The sequence below is a fragment of the Vanellus vanellus genome (genome assembly GCF_965231255.1).
Source record: "Vanellus vanellus genome assembly, chromosome: 16".
Classification (NCBI taxonomy): domain Eukaryota; kingdom Metazoa; phylum Chordata; class Aves; order Charadriiformes; family Charadriidae; genus Vanellus; species Vanellus vanellus.
The window spans coordinates 11748633-11771610 of record NC_138921.1 but is presented as its reverse complement, the minus strand read 5'-3'; the positions used below and the strand labels follow the sequence as shown (position 1 = coordinate 11771610).

At 40.0% G+C, this 22978-nt stretch overlaps 1 protein-coding gene across 2 annotated transcripts in view; it reads left to right on the top strand.

Annotated features, from left to right (window-relative positions):
• Positions 1–22978, top strand: part of TMEM132C (transmembrane protein 132C) — a gene marked incomplete at both ends in the record, with an annotated part of 226418 nt that overhangs the window by 162872 nt on the left and 40568 nt on the right. For both annotated transcript variants that reach the window (XM_082491866.1, XM_082491867.1), the window contains one exon: positions 8001–8184. In XM_082491866.1, coding sequence (XP_082347992.1) covers positions 8001–8184 — 184 coding nt within the window. The remainder of the gene's footprint in view (positions 1–8000; positions 8185–22978) is intronic.

The following is a 22978-nucleotide window of genomic DNA, read 5'->3' as shown; positions in this document are numbered from 1 at the left end:
CACTGGCTGTTCCAAAACTACTAAAGAAAGCAATTAAAAGTGAATGACAAAACATGCTTTCCTATATTTGATCTCATCACACTGCTTTTAGCAGGCTGAAAGAGCAACGTAATCTAATGCTGGTGATCAGAATGATTCTGACTTCCTTTCTCCATTTGAAAGCACTGGTTTTGGAGTGAATCTCTGAAAATCTCTGCCCAGGGTGTCTTTTCTAGTGATGTCCCTTGGATGATTTTTAGTGCTTATACATTTGCTGTCTCCAAAAGAGGAAAATACTGCTTACTTACAGTGATTTTGGAGAGATTCCAGTGCTGAATGAATACTAAATAGAAAATGTCCTTCTCAGAGGCAGGAAGAGATGATGAATCACTGTGAAAGCTTAGTTCTTGACCGATCTGCCTATGTATTTTGGTATCTGAAATTATAATGAAGACATTAGCAGACTAATATCTTACGCAAACTGAATGGGAAATGTAATAAAGGTGGGAGATGATGATAGCTCAGTACTGGGATTTGCATGTAGTCTTTATACGGTGGCACCAGTCTGAGGCAGAGGGTCACATGCCTGCTTCCTTTGGGAAAAGGGAAAAATCAATCTCATCTACCTTGTGCCTGGATGTGATGTAGTATCAGAGAAGACTAATGAGCCTCCTATCTTGACTGCGGCATTTATGGGTGATTAGTGACTCTAAAAAAACGCTCTGCATAGAAGGAAGAAATTGGCGACTTATTGTGAACCCTAGTCAGGTCTCCCTCCTTTAGGGACTGTCTCGTTCAGCTTTCTGCCTGTCCAAGAGAGGAGCATTTCTGGTTTTCTGTACTCTAATTAGCAACATGACTTTTGTTGTTTGTTCTAGGATAGCAGTTAACATCACTGAGATTAGCATCTGTGGGCAAGGCTTGTGCAGAGAAGTCAGAAAGACACCGCATAGTCTTGAAATTTTTTTGAGACTGCTAGAAAACATTATTCACCTTGTTCAACTGGGAAATAAAGGCACAGAAAGATCACACCCCAGGCTCTCTCTACCTTATGCCACCCAGACAGCGCATATTTCATCAGCTAAGAATTTCCCTCGCAAGTAGGACCTCTCAGCATAATGCAGCAGTTAAACCGTGAGTGCTTTTCCGACTCTTTCCTACGTGGCATGTGGTTGAACCCAGCTGAGATCCTGAGCCCAGAACCAACATGACAGAGGTACCGTGTTCAGGTGCCTAAAGTAGCAGACAGACACCAGAGGTTTTTTAAAGCTCCATGATGCCTAATTCCTATTGATTTTATTTTAGCTGTAAGGATCTGTATCTTCGTGTCTTGCCTGAGGTCATTAAAGGATGCTGTGGAAGAGCTGGGAAGTGAAATGAGATTTTCTGTCTCAGTCCAATACCTTAATCAAAAAGCTATGTTTTATATCACAGTTTATGACAAGAAAGCTAAGAAACCTTATTAACTAATCTAACTCTCATCTGGACTGTATGAAGAAATCAAGTACAGCATTATATCATCCTTTTGAAGATATACATGTATATTATGTTATGTTGCTGAAGAGTTTGCTAAGCTATACCTTGGATATTTTCCTTTGAAGACCTTCATAATACTTTTAATGTGGTAGTTTTCCATGAAATTATGCCCTCCCTATCTGTTAATTGCCAAAATAGATCATCCTTTTCTTTCTTCTCTGCTGGTTTTTATCGTTTAAAGATGAAAGCTAGGCTGATATTGCAAAATAAGAAATTTAAACTGCATTTGGTCTCCAGTAGTTGTCATTCTTCTCTAATTACCACATCCTTTCCACAGTTTTTCAAAAGGATTGCCTTTGTAACGGCTCTTATTAAGGACCTGCTGAAAGACATTTATATTAAGCATTTGTACTCCATTTGATCAAGTCTTTCAGAAGGGAAATGGGTGGCTCAAGGTCCCAGTGGTGGATATTACAGCATTTAGCTCATAGGTGTCTGATTCAAAGCAACCTGGGTTGCTAATGACCCACCCTTTGTTAGCATTGAGTGCTGACTATGTAAGTGAATTGATGTGCAAAGAGCTGCCCACATAATTTAATCATCTTTAAAGTCATCATCAGTCACACTTTCAGACCAGGTTCTAATCTCTGTGTTTTGTTAATTTCTCTTAAATTGCCGTGATTCATCCTGATCCTAGGGTGTACCCATTGAAGGTGGGCCAGTTCTCAAATGTGGTTAGGAAGAGGTGCAGGAGGAGCAAGAAAATTGAAAATAGCAGGAATAGAGGAACATACGTCCTGTACCCCATTATAGCCTTTTCTAAGATGGGAAGAGGCATTGGTATATACTTCTAAGTGGGTTGAAGTACAGATTGTTCTGGGGTGCAGTTTGACCATTGGCTTTTGATGAGAGTTTGTCTCTGTACGTGGTAGTAACATACATCAATAAATTAATTTTAGTGAAGAGTAAGATGTACAAAGTAACTCAGTGATAATGGGGTTTGTACTCTTTTCAATTTTTTATGTCATTTAGTAAGTGCTAATCTTGCATTAAGATGTCACTGTCAAACTAGATAGCTTACAGAGGGAGTTGCTAAATTTTCAGCAGGTCGAAGTATTCTTGGATCCCTAGGCACTTTCAGTAAAAATCTGTTGGAATAAAGGATGACTAAAAAATGTTTTTAATCTAGGCTTTTTAAAATTTCTCTTTTGAGAGCCACCGTAATAAATCGAAATTATTGATTTAGCCCATAGCAGTCCTAAGATTCACTCATTTAGTAGTCGAAACTGCTCTATTACTCAGAGCAATAACCCAACACTTTGAAATCTCTCATCAGAGACTCCTGGTCCACACGTGTAGCCAGGCATTCAACAAAGATTTCCGTTTGTTTATGGATCTTACATCAGCTGAGATCTCTGCACTGCTTTTCTTAGTAATTATCTGCCTTCCTTCTCTCGCTGTACCCTGTGAAAGCTTTTGCAGCACTGGGCTTGTGGTTCACTATTTTTGGGCTCAGTTGACCCCTGACCATGTGTGGCCAGTACGAGCCATTTCAGAATTGACAGGTTTAACATCATTCCACCTCTTACTAGACCTCTGCAGAGAAACAGAATCTATTTTGCATTCTAGCATCTGTGGTATTACCCACATTATGAGGCTATCCATGGGCTTACATGTGGGTTGTGTATACGTGATACCATGTTTTACATCTCCTGTGTTGAAGAGAGGGTTAAGTACAGCTTTTGATACAGCTAGTCCTGGGTATCCACATACGAAAAATCTCCTTCCAGGGGTAAATATTCCTCAGGGCACTGAAGGTTTGAATGATCAATAAATAGTTGCAAAGGAATGCTTAATATCATACTCAAAAATATTCTAAAATCAAAAATCCTGATTAAATTAACACTAGCTGATATCAAAAGTGTGTGTTCTGTCCATATAGTTGGCAAGAGCTGATGAGTTCCATGGCAGTTTCTCCCTATGTCGCTTCTGTTTTGGCTTTTATGCATTTTTTATTATCTTTCCATTAACAGAATATTTCTGTTCCACCTTCTTTTTCTAAAACTGTGCTCCTCCGAAGCATTCACACAGCTCTGCAGCACTGTTCTTCCTCATTCTCCTGGGGTAGTAATTTACTGCTAGCCTATGCCAGTAGTAAATTACTAACCCCATCACTAACTTGCTGGCTCAGCTGCTGTAACCAATAAGTAGCACCTAATCATTGCCCATCTGCTCCAGCAAAGGAGTAATGATGGCTTTAGTGCCCCTCACTCCTGCCTGTGTGCTCAGACCCAGACCCAGACCCAGACCCAGACCCAGACCCAGACCCAGACCCAGACCCAGACCCAGACCCAGAGCCGGAGTGGCTGTTTAGCAGATCAAAGGGAGTCCTTACTCCCTTGTGCAAGCGCGTGGTCCGATCTAGCCCTGAATGATTAGCATATTTATAAATTAAAATAAATCCAAGGAGTGAACTGGCCCAGGGGAACTCTCAATCCAATCAAATTAGACTCGTATATCCACCCCAGAGCAATTCCTTAGAAGCCCTGCCTTCATGGAGCTTCATTTGTAATCACTACATGCTGTGTACTTCAGAAAAGTTTTATAATTACTTGCTGTTCCGGCTGCTGAGCAGTTCTAAATGTTAGATATTAAGGAATTGCTGTTTCAGTCAGTGAACAAGCTCTGAACATTAAATGTGCTTCATGAGAAGTTTTTTTCTCAGCCATTACACATCTCTGAAGGCATATTTTTTTTTCAAGTGGATGCTTTCCCAGCTGTTGATCATCTCTCTGTTTCTTCTGTATGAAGAGAGAAGGAGGAAACTGATGATAGTGTGACATTGCATAAAGGATTTATCGCTGTGGAGGGAGATGGGTGCATTATTCACAAATGCAGGCATTGAAATAACTATGCGGGTCATCCTGAAAAAGTGCCAATAAAACCTTTATCTTATACCATGAATATTTTGGGACATTTTTCTATCACATATTTTACAGAAGAAATGTTTTAGCAATGCTTTACAGAATTCTGTAAAAGAATTTTTTGTATCTCTCCACCACTACAGCTTGGTACCTTGGGAAGAAGCAGCCTGTCTTTGTCATGGGTCAGGAAGATACTTGGCTGAAATAGCTCAATGAGTGGTACCAAGTGCTTGGTGAGAACTGGAAATCTAAATTAAGCAGGTGGTTTTTAGGCAGTGTTGTCAGAGGTGATAGAAGTGATTTCCTGCACAGAATAGCTCATCAGTTATCAAAAATATGATGTTGAATTTTAAGATTCATACACTGAAGACCATTTAAGACTAGAATCAAGTGCTGTGGTTCCCATTTCCATTGATACCAGAATGATGGTCCAGTGGTTAAAAAGAGATTTGGAAAAACACAGATGGGTTCCTTACCCTGTCCCAGTCTTCCGTATGACCTTGTGTGTGTGATATAGCTTCTCCTTCAGTCCTCATGTGCAAAATCAAGATAGCTGTGTCTACAGTGGAAAAGAGAAGAGATTTAGGAGTCTATGACCCTCAAGCCCCACTGCAACAGATGGTATATAAATAGAGCTTGGACAGTAAGTCCCTCATTTCAGTCCTAGAAGATCACGCAGTGGCAGATGTAACTGTCAGTGGTAGAAGAGTGATTCTGATAATTCTACATTTGGGAGGAAGGAAGTCAGTTTATGTCGGACTTGTTTATGGTGGAGTTTAGTGCTTCTCAGAGATGCAGGCTGTTGCTTGTGGCTCCAGTGAAGATAATATTGCTGAGAATGCAACTGAGGCAATAGCAGTCAAGTGTGGTTTACGTTACAGTTGTGCAGTTTGCCATGTAGTTCTCCAGATGTGTATGTGTGTGCATAATAGAGGAAAAAATGTTGACATTTTCTTTGGTGGCGATAATCAAAGTTGTTGAGCATCATGGACTTAAAATATAAAATCCAAAAGATGTACTAGACTCCTCTACGTATTATTACGTTGGAATGAAAGAAGAATTTCTTCACATGTAAACCACAGGATATATATACATGTATGAAATATGGAATAGGAATACCGAGACAGTAACTTAAAATAACTATGTCTACACTGAGAGCTGACTGGTTCTTGCCTGCAACATGATCCCTGGAGAACTTCCCAAGTCCCTCTGCATGTGTGCATGCTAATTGTAGCCAGCCTGAACTAAGGTTCGTGATGATCTCAGGAATCACGTAGAAAAGATGTGGTCACCTCATACTGCCCATTTTCGATCATAGGACATCATCACAAGGGTGTGTGGATACCTAGATATGGCCAGCCATAGCACGCTCTGCTCTGTCCACACTGCAGTTAAGTGTGCCATTAAATGCTACATAGACATGGGATGCCCAAAGATTTTGTTCTGGGTATTTCCCCTGGGTAGTTCAAAGCCAGGCGTGAGTGTGTGCTGCAGGTAAACAGTATGGACAGCTCATGAGCAGACCACCAGACACCTCTTAGAAATTGTCTGAAGGGCCAGAGAAATTTAGGTGTTGTAAATGGAGACCTGGGAGCCAGGAGGTGATCAGCCCTCACCTAAGTCAATGCCTCAGGAATCTGTGGGCTGGCTGGAAATGAGCTCTTTCCCACCTACAGCTTCCCACCTAGAGCTCTCTGGTCCTACCGGTAGAGTTGTGGGGCTTTTGTTGTAAAGCTACACATTTCATATCTGCTCAGAGGCTATTTAGAGAAGTGTAGACTTCTTGATCAGGAAAACTTTCATGACATATATTATCTCTTAGAACAGCTTTGATGTGTGCAAAAATTTATTCTCTATTTAGCGTAAGTGAAAGTACTGAGATAGTCAATCACATGTAAAAACTTTCTCTCTGTCAGTTACTAAGCATCGGATCTAGAAATGGTGAAAATAATGGCATTTCAGGTGTCATTAATCTAAGGCATAATGGTGCCTTTAACAGCTAAATGAACGCTGTAGCTCAGGTGATTCAGGTATCTTTGCATATAATCATGCTTTCAAATAAATTACAAAGTTCAATCCAGTATGCATTCGTTTTGAGATGTCCCAGAAGTGTGTAAACTACAGTTATCGCAGTTGCCTTGTATTTACAAGCTGGAAGATTTATTCAGTAGGAACTCTTCAAATGGGAATAGGCTGGTCTTGAGTTATGAATTGCTAAACCCATCCATCTATCGCATTACTACACAAAATCACTCTTTAAATGCATGGAAGAAGTATACCACTATTGCAGAAGTGTTACAATGTCTCTATTTTGACACAGCAAGAAAACAGCAAGGAAATAAATTTAAAGCATTAGGCAGTATTAAGACTTTTCAGAGTAAGCCATCCAAATGAAAACCCATAATCAAAATAATAATTATCAGGGGAACGCAATTGCTTTCAAAGTAATCATGCAAAGTAAAGCACAGAATATGTCTTAAGTAATAAAAAATGGTGATTTCTGTTCAGAGGTAAAAAGAAAGTCTAGCACTTGAGAATTTAAGTGCTTTGTACATGATCGGTTTTTGATGGATTTTCGCAGAAATGGGACTTCGTGTATTGTACATAAAAAAAAGAGGAAAAATTGAAGCTGTTATGTGATGAATGCATCCAAAGGTGTGATGAAGCTGGGATTGGGTTACTGAAGCTAGGAAGATGCCTGTCTTTCTCTTCATTTTAAAATTATTACAGCGTAGGGTTAGGTTGAAGTAATATTCTGTGAAATACCACGACTTTCTACACTGTGGAAAGACATTTGGAAAGTTCCAGAAAATTACTGTATAATTTCTGATGCAAATAATTTGACTTTTTTTTTTTCTAATTAAACTATCAACTAGTCTGGCAAATTTCTTTCATATATTCTTTTTATTTCCGATGTAGTTAAAGAAATTTAATGCAAGGGAAAGAATTTCAGCATGTCTTTTCATATTTGTTATTCAAATTAACTTATGCCTCCTGACTTCATGGTATATTTTACCTGCCATTGCTTTGTTCTTTCTGTTTGGGCTCGGCTGCCTGGGTTTTTAGTTTCCAGAGCATACCTCTAGGTTTAGACTAATCTTGTCATTTTACCATTTAATCACGTTAATTTTTATCAATGGCTTCCATGCAGCATCTATGAACTTCAGTCGCACTGAGTTTCATTGCTAAGGTTTTACGTGATTTTGGTGGCGGACACATACAACGAATCTTGTTTTTCTTTTTGGCTACACTAATTCTAGGCTCTTCAGTCTTCATGAGCTGCACTGGACTTCGGTTGATCCGGGTCAAATCCATCTTGCAGTACAGTTGAATCATACTCGCAAAATCATAAAAAACATGTAATGGAATAAGTATATTTTGCTTTCATCAGGTACAATATCCTGGATTTTCTCCCTCCACATAGGTGTTCATAGTAAAAGCAGCTGACCCATTTTGAATAATTCCAGTTTGTATGCTCTGAAGAAGTTGTAGATTGAAAAAAGCCTTGTGTTATATCTGCATATAAATAGCTGCATTTTCCAGTAGCTAATATGATTCACTTCATTTGCCTTCTTCAGCGAAAGTAATAGTTCTTCCCTTTCCCTGTTTTCCTCTTTTCAGAAGTAACAGTTTATTCAATGAGGTCGTGCAGATGAACTTTGAAATAGCCAGTTTCAGCAGCCTTTCTGGAACGCAGCCCATCACCTGGCAGGTGGAATACCCTCGGAAGGGGACAACAGACATAACCTTGTCTGAAATCTTCATCTGCCAGAAGGATCTTGTTGGAATTGTTCCACTGGCGATGGTAAGAAACTGCTTTTAGCATGTTGCTCCATCCAATCTGTATGTGGTCTGAGAAAACGTATACCAGGCCTCAGATGGACTTGCAGTGGAGTGCTCTCTGCCCTGCCTCCCCATTTCATAGCTGTCTAGGACTACTTGCTAAAACCATGCCCTCATTTAATTGTCTGTACACATCACACAATTTCAGTTCTTATAAACTCGTCACAGAGGAAAGAGATGCTGCCACTTCAAAAATCTCTCTCAGACTTTAAATCCTGAATTTCTGTCCTGCATGGTTCCCGCCAGGCTACCAGCTGGTAACACAAACCCAAGCAGATTTGCCTTCCCATTTCTAATTGCCATTACACGGTTTGAACTTGCAAGCTGTAGAGCAACTTTAGAGGTCCTCAGGTACCTTCTGCTAAAGCCTAACTTGCTTGATCCGTAGTAGGCTGATACTAATTTCACTGGCTGTTTCCCTAACAGTGTAAGAACCTGTGGTTTCAAGGAAGAAACAGAAAATAATAATAGCCTCAAGAATAGATTTAAGAAAAATGAAGTCTAGACTTTCATGTAGAAAAATGCCTTGGATTAAGATCGACTTGCTCTGCTCAGTATTGTAGCACCAGCTGTGGGCTACCTGCCTCCCCGTGAAATCATACCCATTGTTGTCTTTACAAGGCTCAGAAATGTGATTTGTGGAAGCAGTGTCTCCTTCTCTTCCTCTGGCCCAGTGAAGGTGCAGTTACTTCTACAAAGCAAGGCTGGGGCAATGAGAGCACTGAGACTTTGCAGTTAGGGCCCCTCCTGCGAGTGAACAGTCTAGGATTAAATTCCTGCTCCGAGTCAAGCAAACAAGAACTTTCATCGGAGTCTCCGACATCTCAGCTGCACTATTTTTAGGTAGGCATTTTATTTTCTGTGGGGTTTAGGTACTTTCTGAGAACTTTTTCTATGCTCACAGGTGAAGTAGGCGCTGAGCATTTATTTTGGAAGTCCCGCTGAACCTCAAGAAAGGGAAAAAGCACAAAGCTGCCAGCTACCTAGAACAGGACCAAGGGGCAATTGATAGAGGAACTGCGTGTGCTACCATTATTCAGTGTTAGAGCTCAGGATTTGGAAGAAGAGTTAGACATATCCATCGCACTTGTGAATTTTGCCTCTCATGTGCATAATCTTGGTGGTGGAATTCAGGCAGTCTTTTCTTTGAACAGTGTTCAGTGGTTTGCAGCAGATAATTAGATGAGTGTTATTTCCTGGAAGTCCTAGTCTTCAATATATTCTTCCCCTTTGAAGACTAAAACTGCTGCTCATATCAAATGAGGTCATGCCCAGCAATTTCCTGATCCAAAGTCTGTTAAGTCAGCAGAAAGCCCGCGCTACATTCCAGATCTGAGAGGGAAATAATTGTCCTCATTACCTGTGGAGTTGAACAGGGAATACATATTTGAGCATCTGTCCTCTAAAGACTTGAAAATGTGTGTAAGGAAGGCTTTTGTGGTCAGATTTTATTTTGAGATAGATGCCTTCCAGTACCAAATGATAGACATCTGTCTACTGGCAGACTTAATATCTTCTTGTTCATTCCTTGAAAGAATTCATCAGCTGCTTCTCTGTACTCCATATCTGAGAGAATCAAGATTTTTTTTTTAATATCTTGTATCAGAGTCTCATGCCTTTGCACTTGCATAGATGGTTCAAGATTTACTTGCAGACTTGTGTCTATCCTAGATTAAAATTCATTGACCTACAAGGGTTCATTTAAGAACCGGAGGTCTAAATGAATTAATTTAGCGTATAAATCATATAAAGTAAGATCTTTTATTCCCAACAGATGTGCCATTAGGCACTCTGGGTTGTGCAAAGGGTTCAAACAATGAAATCATTAAACCTTTCTCTTTGCAAAGCCTTTCTTGTGTTTGTTTATCTCATTTCTGTAGCTTGTGATAACACTTGGCTGGAGCCAAAATATACTGTGTTAACAGAATCCAGTCGGATAGGATACCAATGCAAAATTGGCTTTGCTAGCAGGATATTAGTAGATAAAGGGAATTTTCTGAGTTTTCTGTTAGCTGACACTGCACATCCAGCCAGGGTGCTTTCTTCATGTAGGCATTAATCTCTAGCTGAGCTGATTACCTGGCATTTCTTCTGCTCCGAAACAAGAGTCACACTGAAAAGAGAGAGGGTGATACTGTATCTGCTGAGAAGCCGGCCCGTGCTCTTTATCTCAACTATACGCTGTAAAGGAACAGCTCATTATTGCACGCAGAAATTAGATCTCAATGTTTATCAGCAAGGGTGTTTCATAATCCTCTAGAGGGTAAAGTAGATTGCGTTGATTTAAGAATTGGAGTGTTCCTACAGCAAAACTGCTAACATCAAAAGTAAAATCTGTCATTCCAAATTTTTAAAGGTGGCCAAAAAAAGGGAAAGAAGGAGCTACCCAAAGATACTTTACTGGACAGTAGGATGTAGGATCTGATCGAGTCTCTGCCATTGGTCTGATGGGCACCCTAGTCAGTCTTCTGAGGATGAATTCAGCAAACTGTTGCTTGGTTTCAGTTTAATATAAAGGTTGTCTGTGACTCACAGTGTAAAGCGTGCCTCATGTGAGCCATTCCAAACTTATGAAGCAAGAAAGATCATGTATCCTTTATTGCCCTATGCCTGATTATGTTACAAAAAAGTAGTAAGATGAAAAACAAGTGGGCCTTCAAAAGGTTTGTGCAATCGTGTTGCTACAGTATTTTGGAATGAAAGAGATTAAAGAGTTGACACTGTCAATAAGAACTGAAGGTGGAATTTTAAGAGTGCCTTATAGGACTTGGACCAGTGGAGCAAGTAGTAGGATACAGCTGCTGAAAAATCAATGGAAATTCATCATACAGTCAAAAGAGAGGGGTTTAGTACAATCCGTATTCTGTGTGGCTAAGTACTGGGCTAAATAGTGTATACAAGTAAGAAATAACAACACAGTGATGCTGCTACAGTGAACACTACAGGGAAATAAAAGGAGCAAGAGATATCAAAACTACTGGGCTGAAAATAAGTGTAATAACTTTCCAGAAAAAATGAAATGTAAATTTGGGGTAAGTATATTTTTTTCCTAAGCTCAGAAGTTAATCAATCTGAGTAATTTTGGAGGACATTTCACACTTCAAGGTATTTAGAGAGAAAAATGAGACAGAAAAGTTAGGAAAATGTAATTCTAACTGGTTCTGTTACTTTCAGGAAACATATCGCACTGTCTGCTGAAAGGAAAAATCTACCACAAAGATTTAATCTTCCAGTAGAGAAAATCTGCTGTCTGTGTTGTGCCCTATTCTAGCATTTCTGATTTCATGTTACTTGTTGGAGGATCAATGAGGAAAGTGCTTTTGTAGGAGCTTAATTAATTATCTGCTAAACTGCTTTTGAAAATGTCCTCAATTAATCACAGGTAACCTCAGAACTTGCCAATTAAGGTGTACAAGGATGCTTAACTTACTTCCCACATTTTCCTCAAATTTCTATCCTGTCATGAGCAAAGGCAGCCAACTATATTGTTTTTATCACTTGACTAGATTAAAAAACAAAACCAAAATCATTCACATTTGTAGCATACACATGCGCACAAATCCCACTGAAGAAGTCTGTATGTTTGTGTTCAACGTGGGACCGTGTTTTAGGAAATTTAGCAAATTTTCTTTATGTACTTTAAATGGATAATACATATTTTTAATACCATTGAATATTGCTTTGGGCCTAGAGCAAGGCGGAAGACCTGTTCATTGTTTGATGCCAGTAAGGCACATCAGCGTTAAAGGAGAACTCCTCGGGAGGTAGGTGGCAAATCAATGGTTTAAAAATTAAGCAAGACCATCTGGGTCCCTGTATACGAAACTGAAGGAGCAGTCCATCAGTAGCAGGATAAACTCCTCTGAATTAGTTCATCTCTAACTGCGACTTGCATGAAATCCAGATATTTAAAGTGCTGAAGCATAAACGCAATGTCAGGAGTCTAATCTGAGGATTCTAATCTGAATTTACTCCAAAAAGATATTTGTCACCATGGAAGCCATGTAACTTGTTCATTCACGCCTATTTCTTCCTTAAAATAACACTAATAAGTTTCCAGTGGGTCTTTCAGACTGAACTCATCAGGCTCTATAATCCACTGATAACTGCTTGTGAACAGATCAAAGTTGCAGTGGCTCTTGGGCATTTCTTAAAGGTTGTTGCTGCTGTTGCACATGCTCGGAAGTTTGTCTTTCCTCCCCAGCTGTATCAAGGGGTCTTAAGAAAGATATAGCCTGTCTCTGCACGTCCTGCCTCTCTACTGATGTTGTTTCATTAGGAAGTGCTTGGTTCACGTGTACCTTTCTTTACATCTGGAACTCAACGTATTGACAGTTCTGCTGCAGAAGTAAGCGTGTGGACATCTAAGATGCAGAGCTGTGACTCAGACAAAAACACTTGCTGACATTTTAATGTATGCTTGTTAACTTGCTTTCCAATGATGAACACAGATGATCGAAAATTTAGCTCCCAAAGCAATGTTTGTTTTATATACACATTTATGTATGCCATTCCCTAAGGTAAAGATTTTTTTAGGTATTTCATTGTAATGAAGTCTCTGTAATACCATTTTAAAATATGGACCTAAATAAATAGGATTTTCATCCCTGCACAGTCTGTGACTTCACACCGTAGAGCTCTATCTGTTTCAAGGTCACAGAAGTGCAGAATTCTCTTTTTAATCTTTCAGTCTTGAATGAAGTGGGGGGCACCAGGCACTGAGGAGCTTTCCAGAAGATAAAATGTGAGGCTATATAAACACATCCATTTCCTGATTTGCTTATCACAAACAAACGAACAGATAATCTACGAATCAAACTTTTCAGCTGACAGGTATCGTCTCAGATAATTTAATTATGAATCACACCAAAATAACACTGTGAGTTGAAGGAAATTTATTTGATGTAAACCCATCCTTTTACTATTAGTAATAGAAACTGGGACAACTTAAATCAACTGTGAAGCCCTAAATAATACCATGAAGTCAGGAGTTTTTGGAGTTCAGTTACAAGACTGAGTGCTCTGTGTGAAAGACCAGAGTTGCAATCTTTGGATGTTAAGGGGAAAGCAGTAACTGAGATCACTTATATGCCTGCAATTACCATCATGGCAGGTTACAATTGTTTAAACGAGCATAGCATTCCTTCCTTTAGATTTATGGTGGATATAATTTCACTAAAGTTTGTGTCATTGCTCTTTATTTATACCAGATGAACTCAGGAGCCCGCATACCTGCTTATAAATTGGCCGTGTCACATAGTGCGTTGGGCTGTGACTAGCAATGCATATCGATTAATCTTATCTGTTAAGAATGGGCTTTTTTGTTGTCTGCCCATCAGGAAACAAAAGCAAAAAAAGGATGAACTGTTGTTCATTGATCTTAAATTGTTCAGAAGATGCAGACAACATAAAGAATTCAAAATGGCTCAATTTAACAGTGCCTTTTTAAGTCCAAGTCCTCATTTCTACAAGCCCTGCACTTTTGCCTCTAGCTCCTGTTTTCCTTTTCTTTACTACAATCGCATTCAGTCCTACTCCTACCTTTTGCAGGAAATGAGAATGGATCAATAAGGCTATCTCAGCTGGCTGGAATTAATTTTTCCATCGGGTCGAGTTGTATGTCATTTTCTATGCAGCACAACAGTATGTATAATTTCCTCTTCCAGCATCCCTTATATTTGACAATGCTATTGAATGGATTACTTTGAGATTTTTAAATGTTGAGGAGAGATGGGGTTCCAGATTTTTAAAGTGTTCTGGAAGAGATGTCTGCCATATAAAAAACTTTTGGGTTTCTTTGCTAATTTTCCTGCCTGTATTAGAGAGATTTCAATATAAGGCTTAATATGTATGCTTCTCAGTCTTGACAAAAAATCGCAGAACAATGAGAATGTGCAGTGAGACAGCCAGCGACTCAATTATCAGATGCTTGGTGTTGTGGTAATACCTCAATGCTCCTCTCGAAGAGGAGTTCCTCACAGCACTAAATGCTGCACAGACAAATGACAGACAAGTCAGAATCCTCTCGAAAATTCTCAGTCCACAAGCCAAGCTGGTGAAAGTCAAGGTGTTGCTCAAAGTTGGGTGAAACTGAGCTCCATGAATGGGAAAGGAGGGACAGCACAGCTCACACTGGGATGTAGGATCCCACTTTTGTCCTAACATAACGGCTGTAGGGATTCGAGATCCCCCAGCCAGTCCATGCTTGATGCCCATCACTTGTGCGTGTTAGAAGAGTACTGTCATGGGCCCTTTCTTCTGGCAGCATGGCACAGTGCAGGGCTGCATGGAGATAGCCAGGGTCTTCTACACTGATTCTCAGCATGGCGAGTACACCTGAGTCAAGTCCACATTGTGCCGCAGATAATTTTGGTATTGGTTCATGGCACTGCATTGTGTAACATGTGTGGTATTGGTTCATGGCACTGCATTGTGTAACATGTGAAGTCTGGAGATTCTTTTGTTCTTGTGATTTATTGGGCAGGATTTTGGAACTGCTTTAAGTATTGATTCAGGTTTGTGATGCTGCTCCATCAGAAGAAGACATCTTAAATAACAGTTTATATTTGAAATGACAGCTGATTAAAATTCTGATTGTTTAACATAACCACAAAGGCAATTTCACAGCTGCCACACACATGTGAGCGGAAACCATGCAGAGCCATAATAATGAGCCAGCAGAAAGGGAGTTCTGGACCCAGATGATAAGTGCTTTAGAAGGACATTCCAGGGCTGTGTGTTTTGATGCTGTAGCTGCTAAGGACCGTATTCACCCTATGTGCCCTCCCCTGCTGCCTTCACTGCCAGATCAGATGGAGGAGGGCAGAGAAGCGCTTCTCAGCAGGAGCAGGAGACCAATTTCAGAGGCTGATTATTCTGCAGAAGTTTGCAGCTGAAACAGTACCGGAATTTAAAGGCAGAGAAGTTACTAATTTGTAAGACTGTAGCATGTGTTAAGCAATTCGGACTTTGACCAGAGTTACCCATGGCCAATGATGGGAGGCAAATGCTATGCCTGATTCTGAATCTCCTGCAGCTCTGCACTTCTGCTGCAAAGGAGTTGAAAGAAATGGATGGGGAGATGGAGGAACATTGCCTGAGCTTGTTCATGAGGTGCTGGCGGAGCTGGAAGGGGAACTGAACTCGGCAGTCAGATTATGACCTCTCCTATGGAAGGTAATATACTAGTTTTCATCTAAACTAGTGCTCGCCCCTTAGCTTTAGCTAACAATCAGTTGTCTTGACTTAACTGGTAAATACAAGTCCAGGCACTGCCCAAACTTATTCCAGACAACAGACATTAGTGGTTTACCCTAGAGAGTAAACAGTCTCCACCTTCTCATGCTGTCACTTTAAAGAGGTGCCAGGCTGAACAGTGACTGCCAGAGAGACCAGGTATGTTTGCAAACACAGCAGTTGCTCAGCCAGCTTGAGCATTAAGTGGGTTAGCTGTGACCCATACTGAAAAATAGGAGAAAAAAAATCACCGGGACTTCTATAAGCCTCAGTGTTATAATGAGCTATCCCAAGCATCAAAAAATCCGGTAACTTTTCACCTTCGGTTTGCTGTTACATGCATGTTTGCCTTACCCTGCTTTCAGTTTACAGTTCATTATCCAGCCAGACTCTCGACACTGAGCATGTTTATCATGGAATTCATTAGGAATCTCTACTTCAAACTCAGTAGTTCTGCTTAAGGGAGATAAAACACTAAAACCTAGGACAGGGTTCAGTGGGGGCCTGGGGAGAAAGCTAGCACCGTGCTTCTGGCTCTTTCTCTTTGCCCGCGCAGCAGCTGCTGTAAAGACATGGGGAGCAGCAGTGGCAATGGGGTTTCATCTGTTCATAATCCCAGTGTCAAAAGGCTACCAAGACCGCACCAAAGCCTGGGCTACTAACAAAGCCTGCTTTGCTAAGCTGGAGGGGCTGTAAGCAAAGGTCTTTCTGCAATGCCTGAGCTCTCCAGATAGATGCACATAGGCGAAATGAATTAACCGGCTGAAACTTATACACTGTGGCAGTGGCCCCGTTGCTGGGGTGTGGGCTTCAGGCCATCGGTGAACTGCAGAGCCTGGCAGCATAAATCGGCACAGACAGTGAACCCACCAACACCGTTTTTCCCCTCAGAAACAAATCATGCCTAATATTTAAAGCACCAGCACCACAGCATGAGCATCAGCAAGCCGGCACGCTGGTGAGAAAGGGAATTTCAGCAAGCAAATGGAAACAAAAGTAACACTGGCATTAATTTTAATCAGGTCCTAGTCATCTGATTTGTCCTCTGTATTTTTTTCTCTAGCAAAGCTGATTGTCTTTCTGCAAGATTTGTTACCTCACAGAACAATAATATAGGCTGTAATGATATAATTTATTGCTGCAATTTGCTTTTGGAAATCCTCTGTTAGTGAAAAATAGCAACAGCACAGTTTCATTAATTACAGTAGTTGAATATTGAATGCTGACTGTCACTATCAGGATTAGTGACTGTGTTGTACTCTGCTCTCCAAGGCCCTATAGGACCAGAGCTGTGCATGTTTTGGAGGTTGTGAAATGAGTATTTCGATTAAACTAAATAAGTGCAAAAAATATAATTCAGGTTCATGAGCAAATGATAGGCGGAAACATTAGGCTGTAAATTCAGTACTGAAAAACACACCAGTGTGTTACTGTCCCGCATCACGTGCTTACGTATAGTATGGTTCTGCAGCACAGCCCATTTATCTATACCTTCTACCCCCAAACTTCTTCTGCCAGTTCAAACCTTCAGGTTCATTATTGAGTTTTACTCTCAGTATGCCATTCCAGGGAGAACTACTTTATCTCTTTTTTTTCCGTAATGTGAAAATTTTTCACCTTGGCATAAGACTTTTATTTTCATTTGCATAAACCAGATTTTACCAGGATGTAGCTGGGGAAAGAGCATGTGGACAAAATCACCTTGTGTGATTTAAAGGTGAATTCTCTTCCTTTCGTGTTCTGAAACAGCGCACAATTGAGTGAAATCCAAAAGGCTCGCTATAACCTCTTTGTGATCTTGAGTTCTCATTTTGGAGAGCTAACAGAAGGTAGAAGGCCTCCTGCTGCATATATTATGTCAGCAGCAGAAACCAAAGCGATCAGTCTAAGACCTGGCTGTACTTTGGAATCATTTTGTATAGGGTACTACGTGCCTGTGTGCCAATACCAAGAAGTTTTTATATGGCTTGAAGCTTCGGTTGAGCCAGCAGAGAAGACTATGTTTTAGATTCTGGACCTGGGACAAAATGTCAATTGCAAGCATTGAAAAGCAGTGACTAACAGTGGAGCTGCCAGCTGGCACGAGGTATCCTGCGGCATATGTTTTAAGAATGCCTGGAAGCTTCAGGAGTGAGCTTGGTGTGGTAATAAATAAGTCATTCAAGACTCAGTAATTCCTCCTCACTGCTCTTACCTCATTCAAATTATGGACTACTCATTAAGCACTGGGAGACGCTGATATGCACAAATAGGAATTGTCTGATGGACCAGGAGCCGCATGTCTGGACTTAAGTTTCTGCCTCTTTTGGATCTTTGGCAACACTCAGGTCCACAGCAGTTTGCTCATCTTTAAAATGGACACAGTAGTTAATATTTCCGATGTTACAATGTATCTGGCGTACAGGATCATGCTATAGTGCTCTTCTTTAGAAAGGAAAATTCCCTGCTCAAACATGAATGCCAGTCTCCCCTACTCAGTACTGACAATGTTGTTCTAGCCCTGAAGAGTAAAAGTTTTTACTTTTTAAAAAGAAGGAAGGTTTGTGGCTAGAGGTAATGTCTTATTAGGCCATCCAACAGAGTTAGAAAAAAGAGCCAAGCTTTCAAGCATGCAAATCTTTTTTCCAGCCTCTTTCAGTGATGTAAGTTGCTGTGAGATGCTCAGATAAAGATAATGGTCACCGTGGTTGCTCCAGGTTATGTTAACAAATCAAATACTGCATTAAACAAATGGATTTGATCCCTTTGTCCTTCATATCACTGACTTATACAATGATCGTAGCAACCTATTTCAAGGATGATTCTCTGGCCATGAACCTCTAGCCAGCATGATCTTGCAAAGCAGCCTCTGAGTAAAACATGTTTTTGCTTGAGTAAAGAGGAGATAATTGCATCTGTGCTTATACATACTTTATATATTTACTTTGCCTCCTTCTACATATATGCTGGGTTTAGTTCCTATATTTTATAAGGCCCACCAGTCTTAGACATGTGTCTGATCAATAATTTAATTTTCCTGTGTCACTCTCGCATCTTTTTTAACTACAGAAACTGTAGTTTCTGATGTCTGTATGGTATCTACTTTCATTGATGCAATAATCTTGTTCCTGCCCTCTATGTGCTTTGCTTATGTGGACCTGCTATGAAGTCTGTGAAATGAATAAACTGTTTGAAAATGAAAAATAGTCTAGGGACAAGGATAGGAAATAATAATGACTATTTTCTGCATTTTTATTACTACTTTTTCATAGTTGTTTCATAAGAAACTCTGTTGTGTCTTTGTTACAGATTTTTCTTATTGAAAATTAAAACTGTACAGCCAAAATGAGAAGAGCAAGTAGAAGTTTTTTCTTGCTGATTTCATAATAGACTAAATTGAATTGAAATAATTTAGAAGTTGCCTGCTTCACTTCCACTGTGGTTCAAATAGAGTTCTGACATCCACAAACTTGAGCCAAGTGCTCATGTGCACTCCGCAGCCCAGAATCGAGGACCTTAAGGAACTTGCAGAAGATGAATGCTGCTTATTAGAAGGAAAAAGTAACTCATTAATAATCCATGACATATTAACCTACACAAATAAAACAAGTTCACAGCCCTCCACAGCAGCCATAAAAATCATTCATGTATCATGCAGTACTCCAGTTACCTAAAACAAGAAGTTGTCCTTGGGACTTAATCCTTAAAGTCCATAAAGCATTTCAAATTGCTTCACCCCAGCTGTAGAGTGCGTGCCACCCCACACTGTGATCAGTACTCTCCTGTTCCCTTGAAATAATCAGGCTAAATAAGATTTTACCTTGATTTTCCAAACTGAGGAGTTTATTCATCAATGGGGCTTGTAGCACCATATAAAACTTGGTTCCTCTTCAGTACAATCTGGGGGCTCCACCTGAAATGCCAGGAGTGGGTTATGGTGGGCACCATATTTTCATTAGCTGTAAAAGAGTTTCTACTTCCACTGTAAACAAATGCAGTAAGGACAGTAGCCCCTCTCTAAAAGGGGAGCTGAAGCATGAAGGCAGATTGGAAACTTAACTTGCACCGGTTAATTCAAGGAGAAGAAAGAAGGAAGTGATCCAGGTGCCTACACATAGGTGTGTAATACGATTAAAGATGCTGAGCCATCCATCCAGGAGTGCCAGGTATGACACAGGACCTACAGGAGACCTGTGCCGTTATGGGAGAGCATCTGGAGGCCAGGCATGATACCGAAGAGCATGTAAATGGCACTCTGTTCTTAGGCACTTCAATCTTTTCCCAGAGCTGCAAATTGTGAATTGGATCTGTTGTGAAGCACATCCCCAAAAATGCCATCTTTTTTTGTCTGTAACTATGTGGATATCTTCAGCGTATAGTTTAATATACTACTTTGACAGCTTTTCCTTCTACTGCTGAACACTACAACACTACAAACTGAAGCAAATAAAAAGTGTACATAAGTATTTGTAAACATCAGGCCCTCACTGTAAGGCTTCTTTAAGCCGTTTGACTCCCGTCATTCAGAAACCGCGTTAAGATTTCCATCATTGCTGCCCAGCGTGACTTTGTGCTACTTGTTGTACTCCATATCTCTACAGGCTCCACCTGTGTCAGTGGCGATGCTGGTTTCATATTGACCACAGTGAGCATCTGCAACATGTTAAGGGTTAAACTCACAACAACAAAAGTATCACGGTGATCCAGATCATCGCAAAGTGGTAGAAAAATCCTTTTATCTGTCATATCTTATTAGCATAACAGCCAATTAAATCCATCAGTTTTGTCTGAGAAGTAGGACCCCAATCCTTCAGGTGGAAGTAAGCGGAGGTTTATAGAAGGAAAGCACATTAGAGAGGACTCTTTGGGGTTTACTCCTCAACGTTTGATAGAATAGACCTCGGCTTTACTGAAGCCACTGGCAAAATCACTATTGATTTCAGTGGGGTCAGGTTTTAAAAATCTGTTTGCAAAATATTTATGGTAAGAAATATCTGGGATAGAAATGTGTTTGTATATAAAATGAAAAGTACTGCCTATAATCAAGTATGTTGCTTCTATTAAGACGGAATGCCTCATAATCTTGTTTCCATTACAGTTGTGTATGTATTTGTGTACATATTGATTACTCACATACATACATGTAGTGTGGAATTGTGTGTGCATCCGTGCATGTGTCCTAATATGCTTGTATATTTTCAGTCTCCAACTGTCTATTGATTACAGCTATTACAGCAATATTATTGTAGATATATAGCCAACTATGTAACAGGGCCGCAGGTTTAATTGAAATGAATATGGGAAGAATTACAAATTGCTAATGAAAATTGCCTTTTTACTGCCAGCTATATTCCCACGGTTGTCACAGACTGGAGACATCATCAGAGCTGTGCTGGTTCTGCTTAATGGTGGAGCAAACCCAATTTAACTGGGGGTCCATTTCCAAATAACTGCCTCAGACTCATGAAAAAGGAAAGTAAATGACTGACAGATCCTGAGCCCACAAAATACCCTTAAATCGACGAATTTCACATATTAGTCTTTTTGCCAGAAAAGAGAACTGTAAGCCATGAAATTATTTCAGCAAGAAGATATTGTCTAGCTCCATCCATGGCTGCTTAAGCATCCATGAACTGTTCCATTATAAGATCACCAGGTGGCTATTGCCTTTCTCTCCCATTCAGGCTTTACCAATATTCCCACTCCCATCTGTGATAAACTTAATAGGACCATTCAGCAATGGAGCAAACATGAGAGGTGTTCATCATAGCTGAAGGCTTTCTCAGACAATTATTCCTTAGATGTTTGAGTAAATGAAAAGCTATTTTTGTGATTAGAAAGGATAGAATGTGCTGCAGTTTCTGAGGCTGTTTTATTGGCATAGCTTTTGGAATCTGTAACAAATATTTATCCTTTCCAGGAATGTTGTAAGTAGCTACAGTCACTGAACTAATGCTCTTAATATGTTTCTCTCCACTCTATTTTCCAAGCACGTTGGTACTCAGAATTCAAAGAGTGCTTGTTAGATAAAAAATTACGTGTATGAATACTTATTATAGATGTTGTCATATGCCTACTATAGATGAAATATGTATAATTTATGCACTGCATAAATGTATAAAACCATAAGTTTTCAAGAGAGCTTAGGAAAGTTTATTGCTTGTATTCATCAGATGTAAGTGTATTCATAAGTATCCATATATATACTTATATCTATAAATAGCAATCCTCTGAAACAACAGCAGTGAAGGTTCTCAAGTATGTCGGTCTCTGAATAAGGGCTTTTAACCTGTCACTTCACAGCTTTTCATCTCTTTGCATTTTCTGTGCTCAAAATAACCCATAATGATGCTGGAGTTGGAATATCTCAGGTAATCACTCACATTTCAACCCATAAATACAACTTTTTCTCTGCAGATAATGTGATTCCTATATAAGTGCTTTCATTTCTAAGTCAATTTAGCAAAATACTGAAAGTAAGGAATGAAATTTCACAAAGAGCAGCAGGTAGTTTCCTGTGTTACACATAAGCATCTTTTAAAAAATCAGGTTTTTTGTTACACTTATGTCTAAGTATAGAGAAATAAAATGTGGGCTTCTGCCTCCCATCTTCTCCGGTCACCTTTATATCCTTAGTCTATATTTTAAGTGGTTATAGAAGGGTGAAGTGTGGGCTTCTGCTTCCCATCTCCTGCAGTTGTCCTTAAAACTTATTTTACTTTTTAAGTGCTTCCAGAATCGTTTCCTTTGAAGTCATTTTCAGTTACATACTCTTTCTCCACACAGCAGGAAATACCATCTTTCTTTGAAAATACGTATCGGCCATTGGATCCTGACATATCTCTTCTAGTCAACGGGAAATAGAGACAGCTTTAGCATAATACTTGGTTTTTTAGTGAGCTGTACCTAATTGAATTCAGTGTCACAGCTCCTACAAAATAGAGAGGCCCCAGCCAGAGGCTCAGTCACTTTGATACACATTGATTATGGTAGACACTTAAAAAAGACAAACTATGCACATTTACAGCTTTTAAGACAGTAAAGGAAGACACAATCAAGCATGAGAATGTTAAGCTGATTTTCTTTCGTGTCCTTATTAATTTGCATTTTCCATCACCTAGGGGGCTAGATTATCTAATGGGATCATCTTGTCAGAGTAATTTTGGGTGGTAGGGATGGTTTGAAGTTATTTCTTGAGGACTTGATTCATTAAAAAAAAGTGTTGACTGCGAGTGTAATCCATTGTCATGTGTGAGCTAAGCGTGGTACTCGCTGCCTGATCCAAACAGTGTAACGGTTCTTGTGGCAGGTGGAAGGAAGCAGTTTTGGAGACTGTACTCGCTTGTCTGCAGTCTTGGGAGAATCTCTCTGACATCTCTTCCCTTGCAGAAGATTTGCTGGTTGTTCCCGCCGGTGGGAATACCTCTCCCACATAATGGGTAATTAGTTTGGTCCCTCACAATTTAGGTATCCAGACCTTCTAAGCTCTCCAAGGGTGCAGGTTCTCCAAGGAGCCAGTAATCAGTGCTTTAACTGAAGCT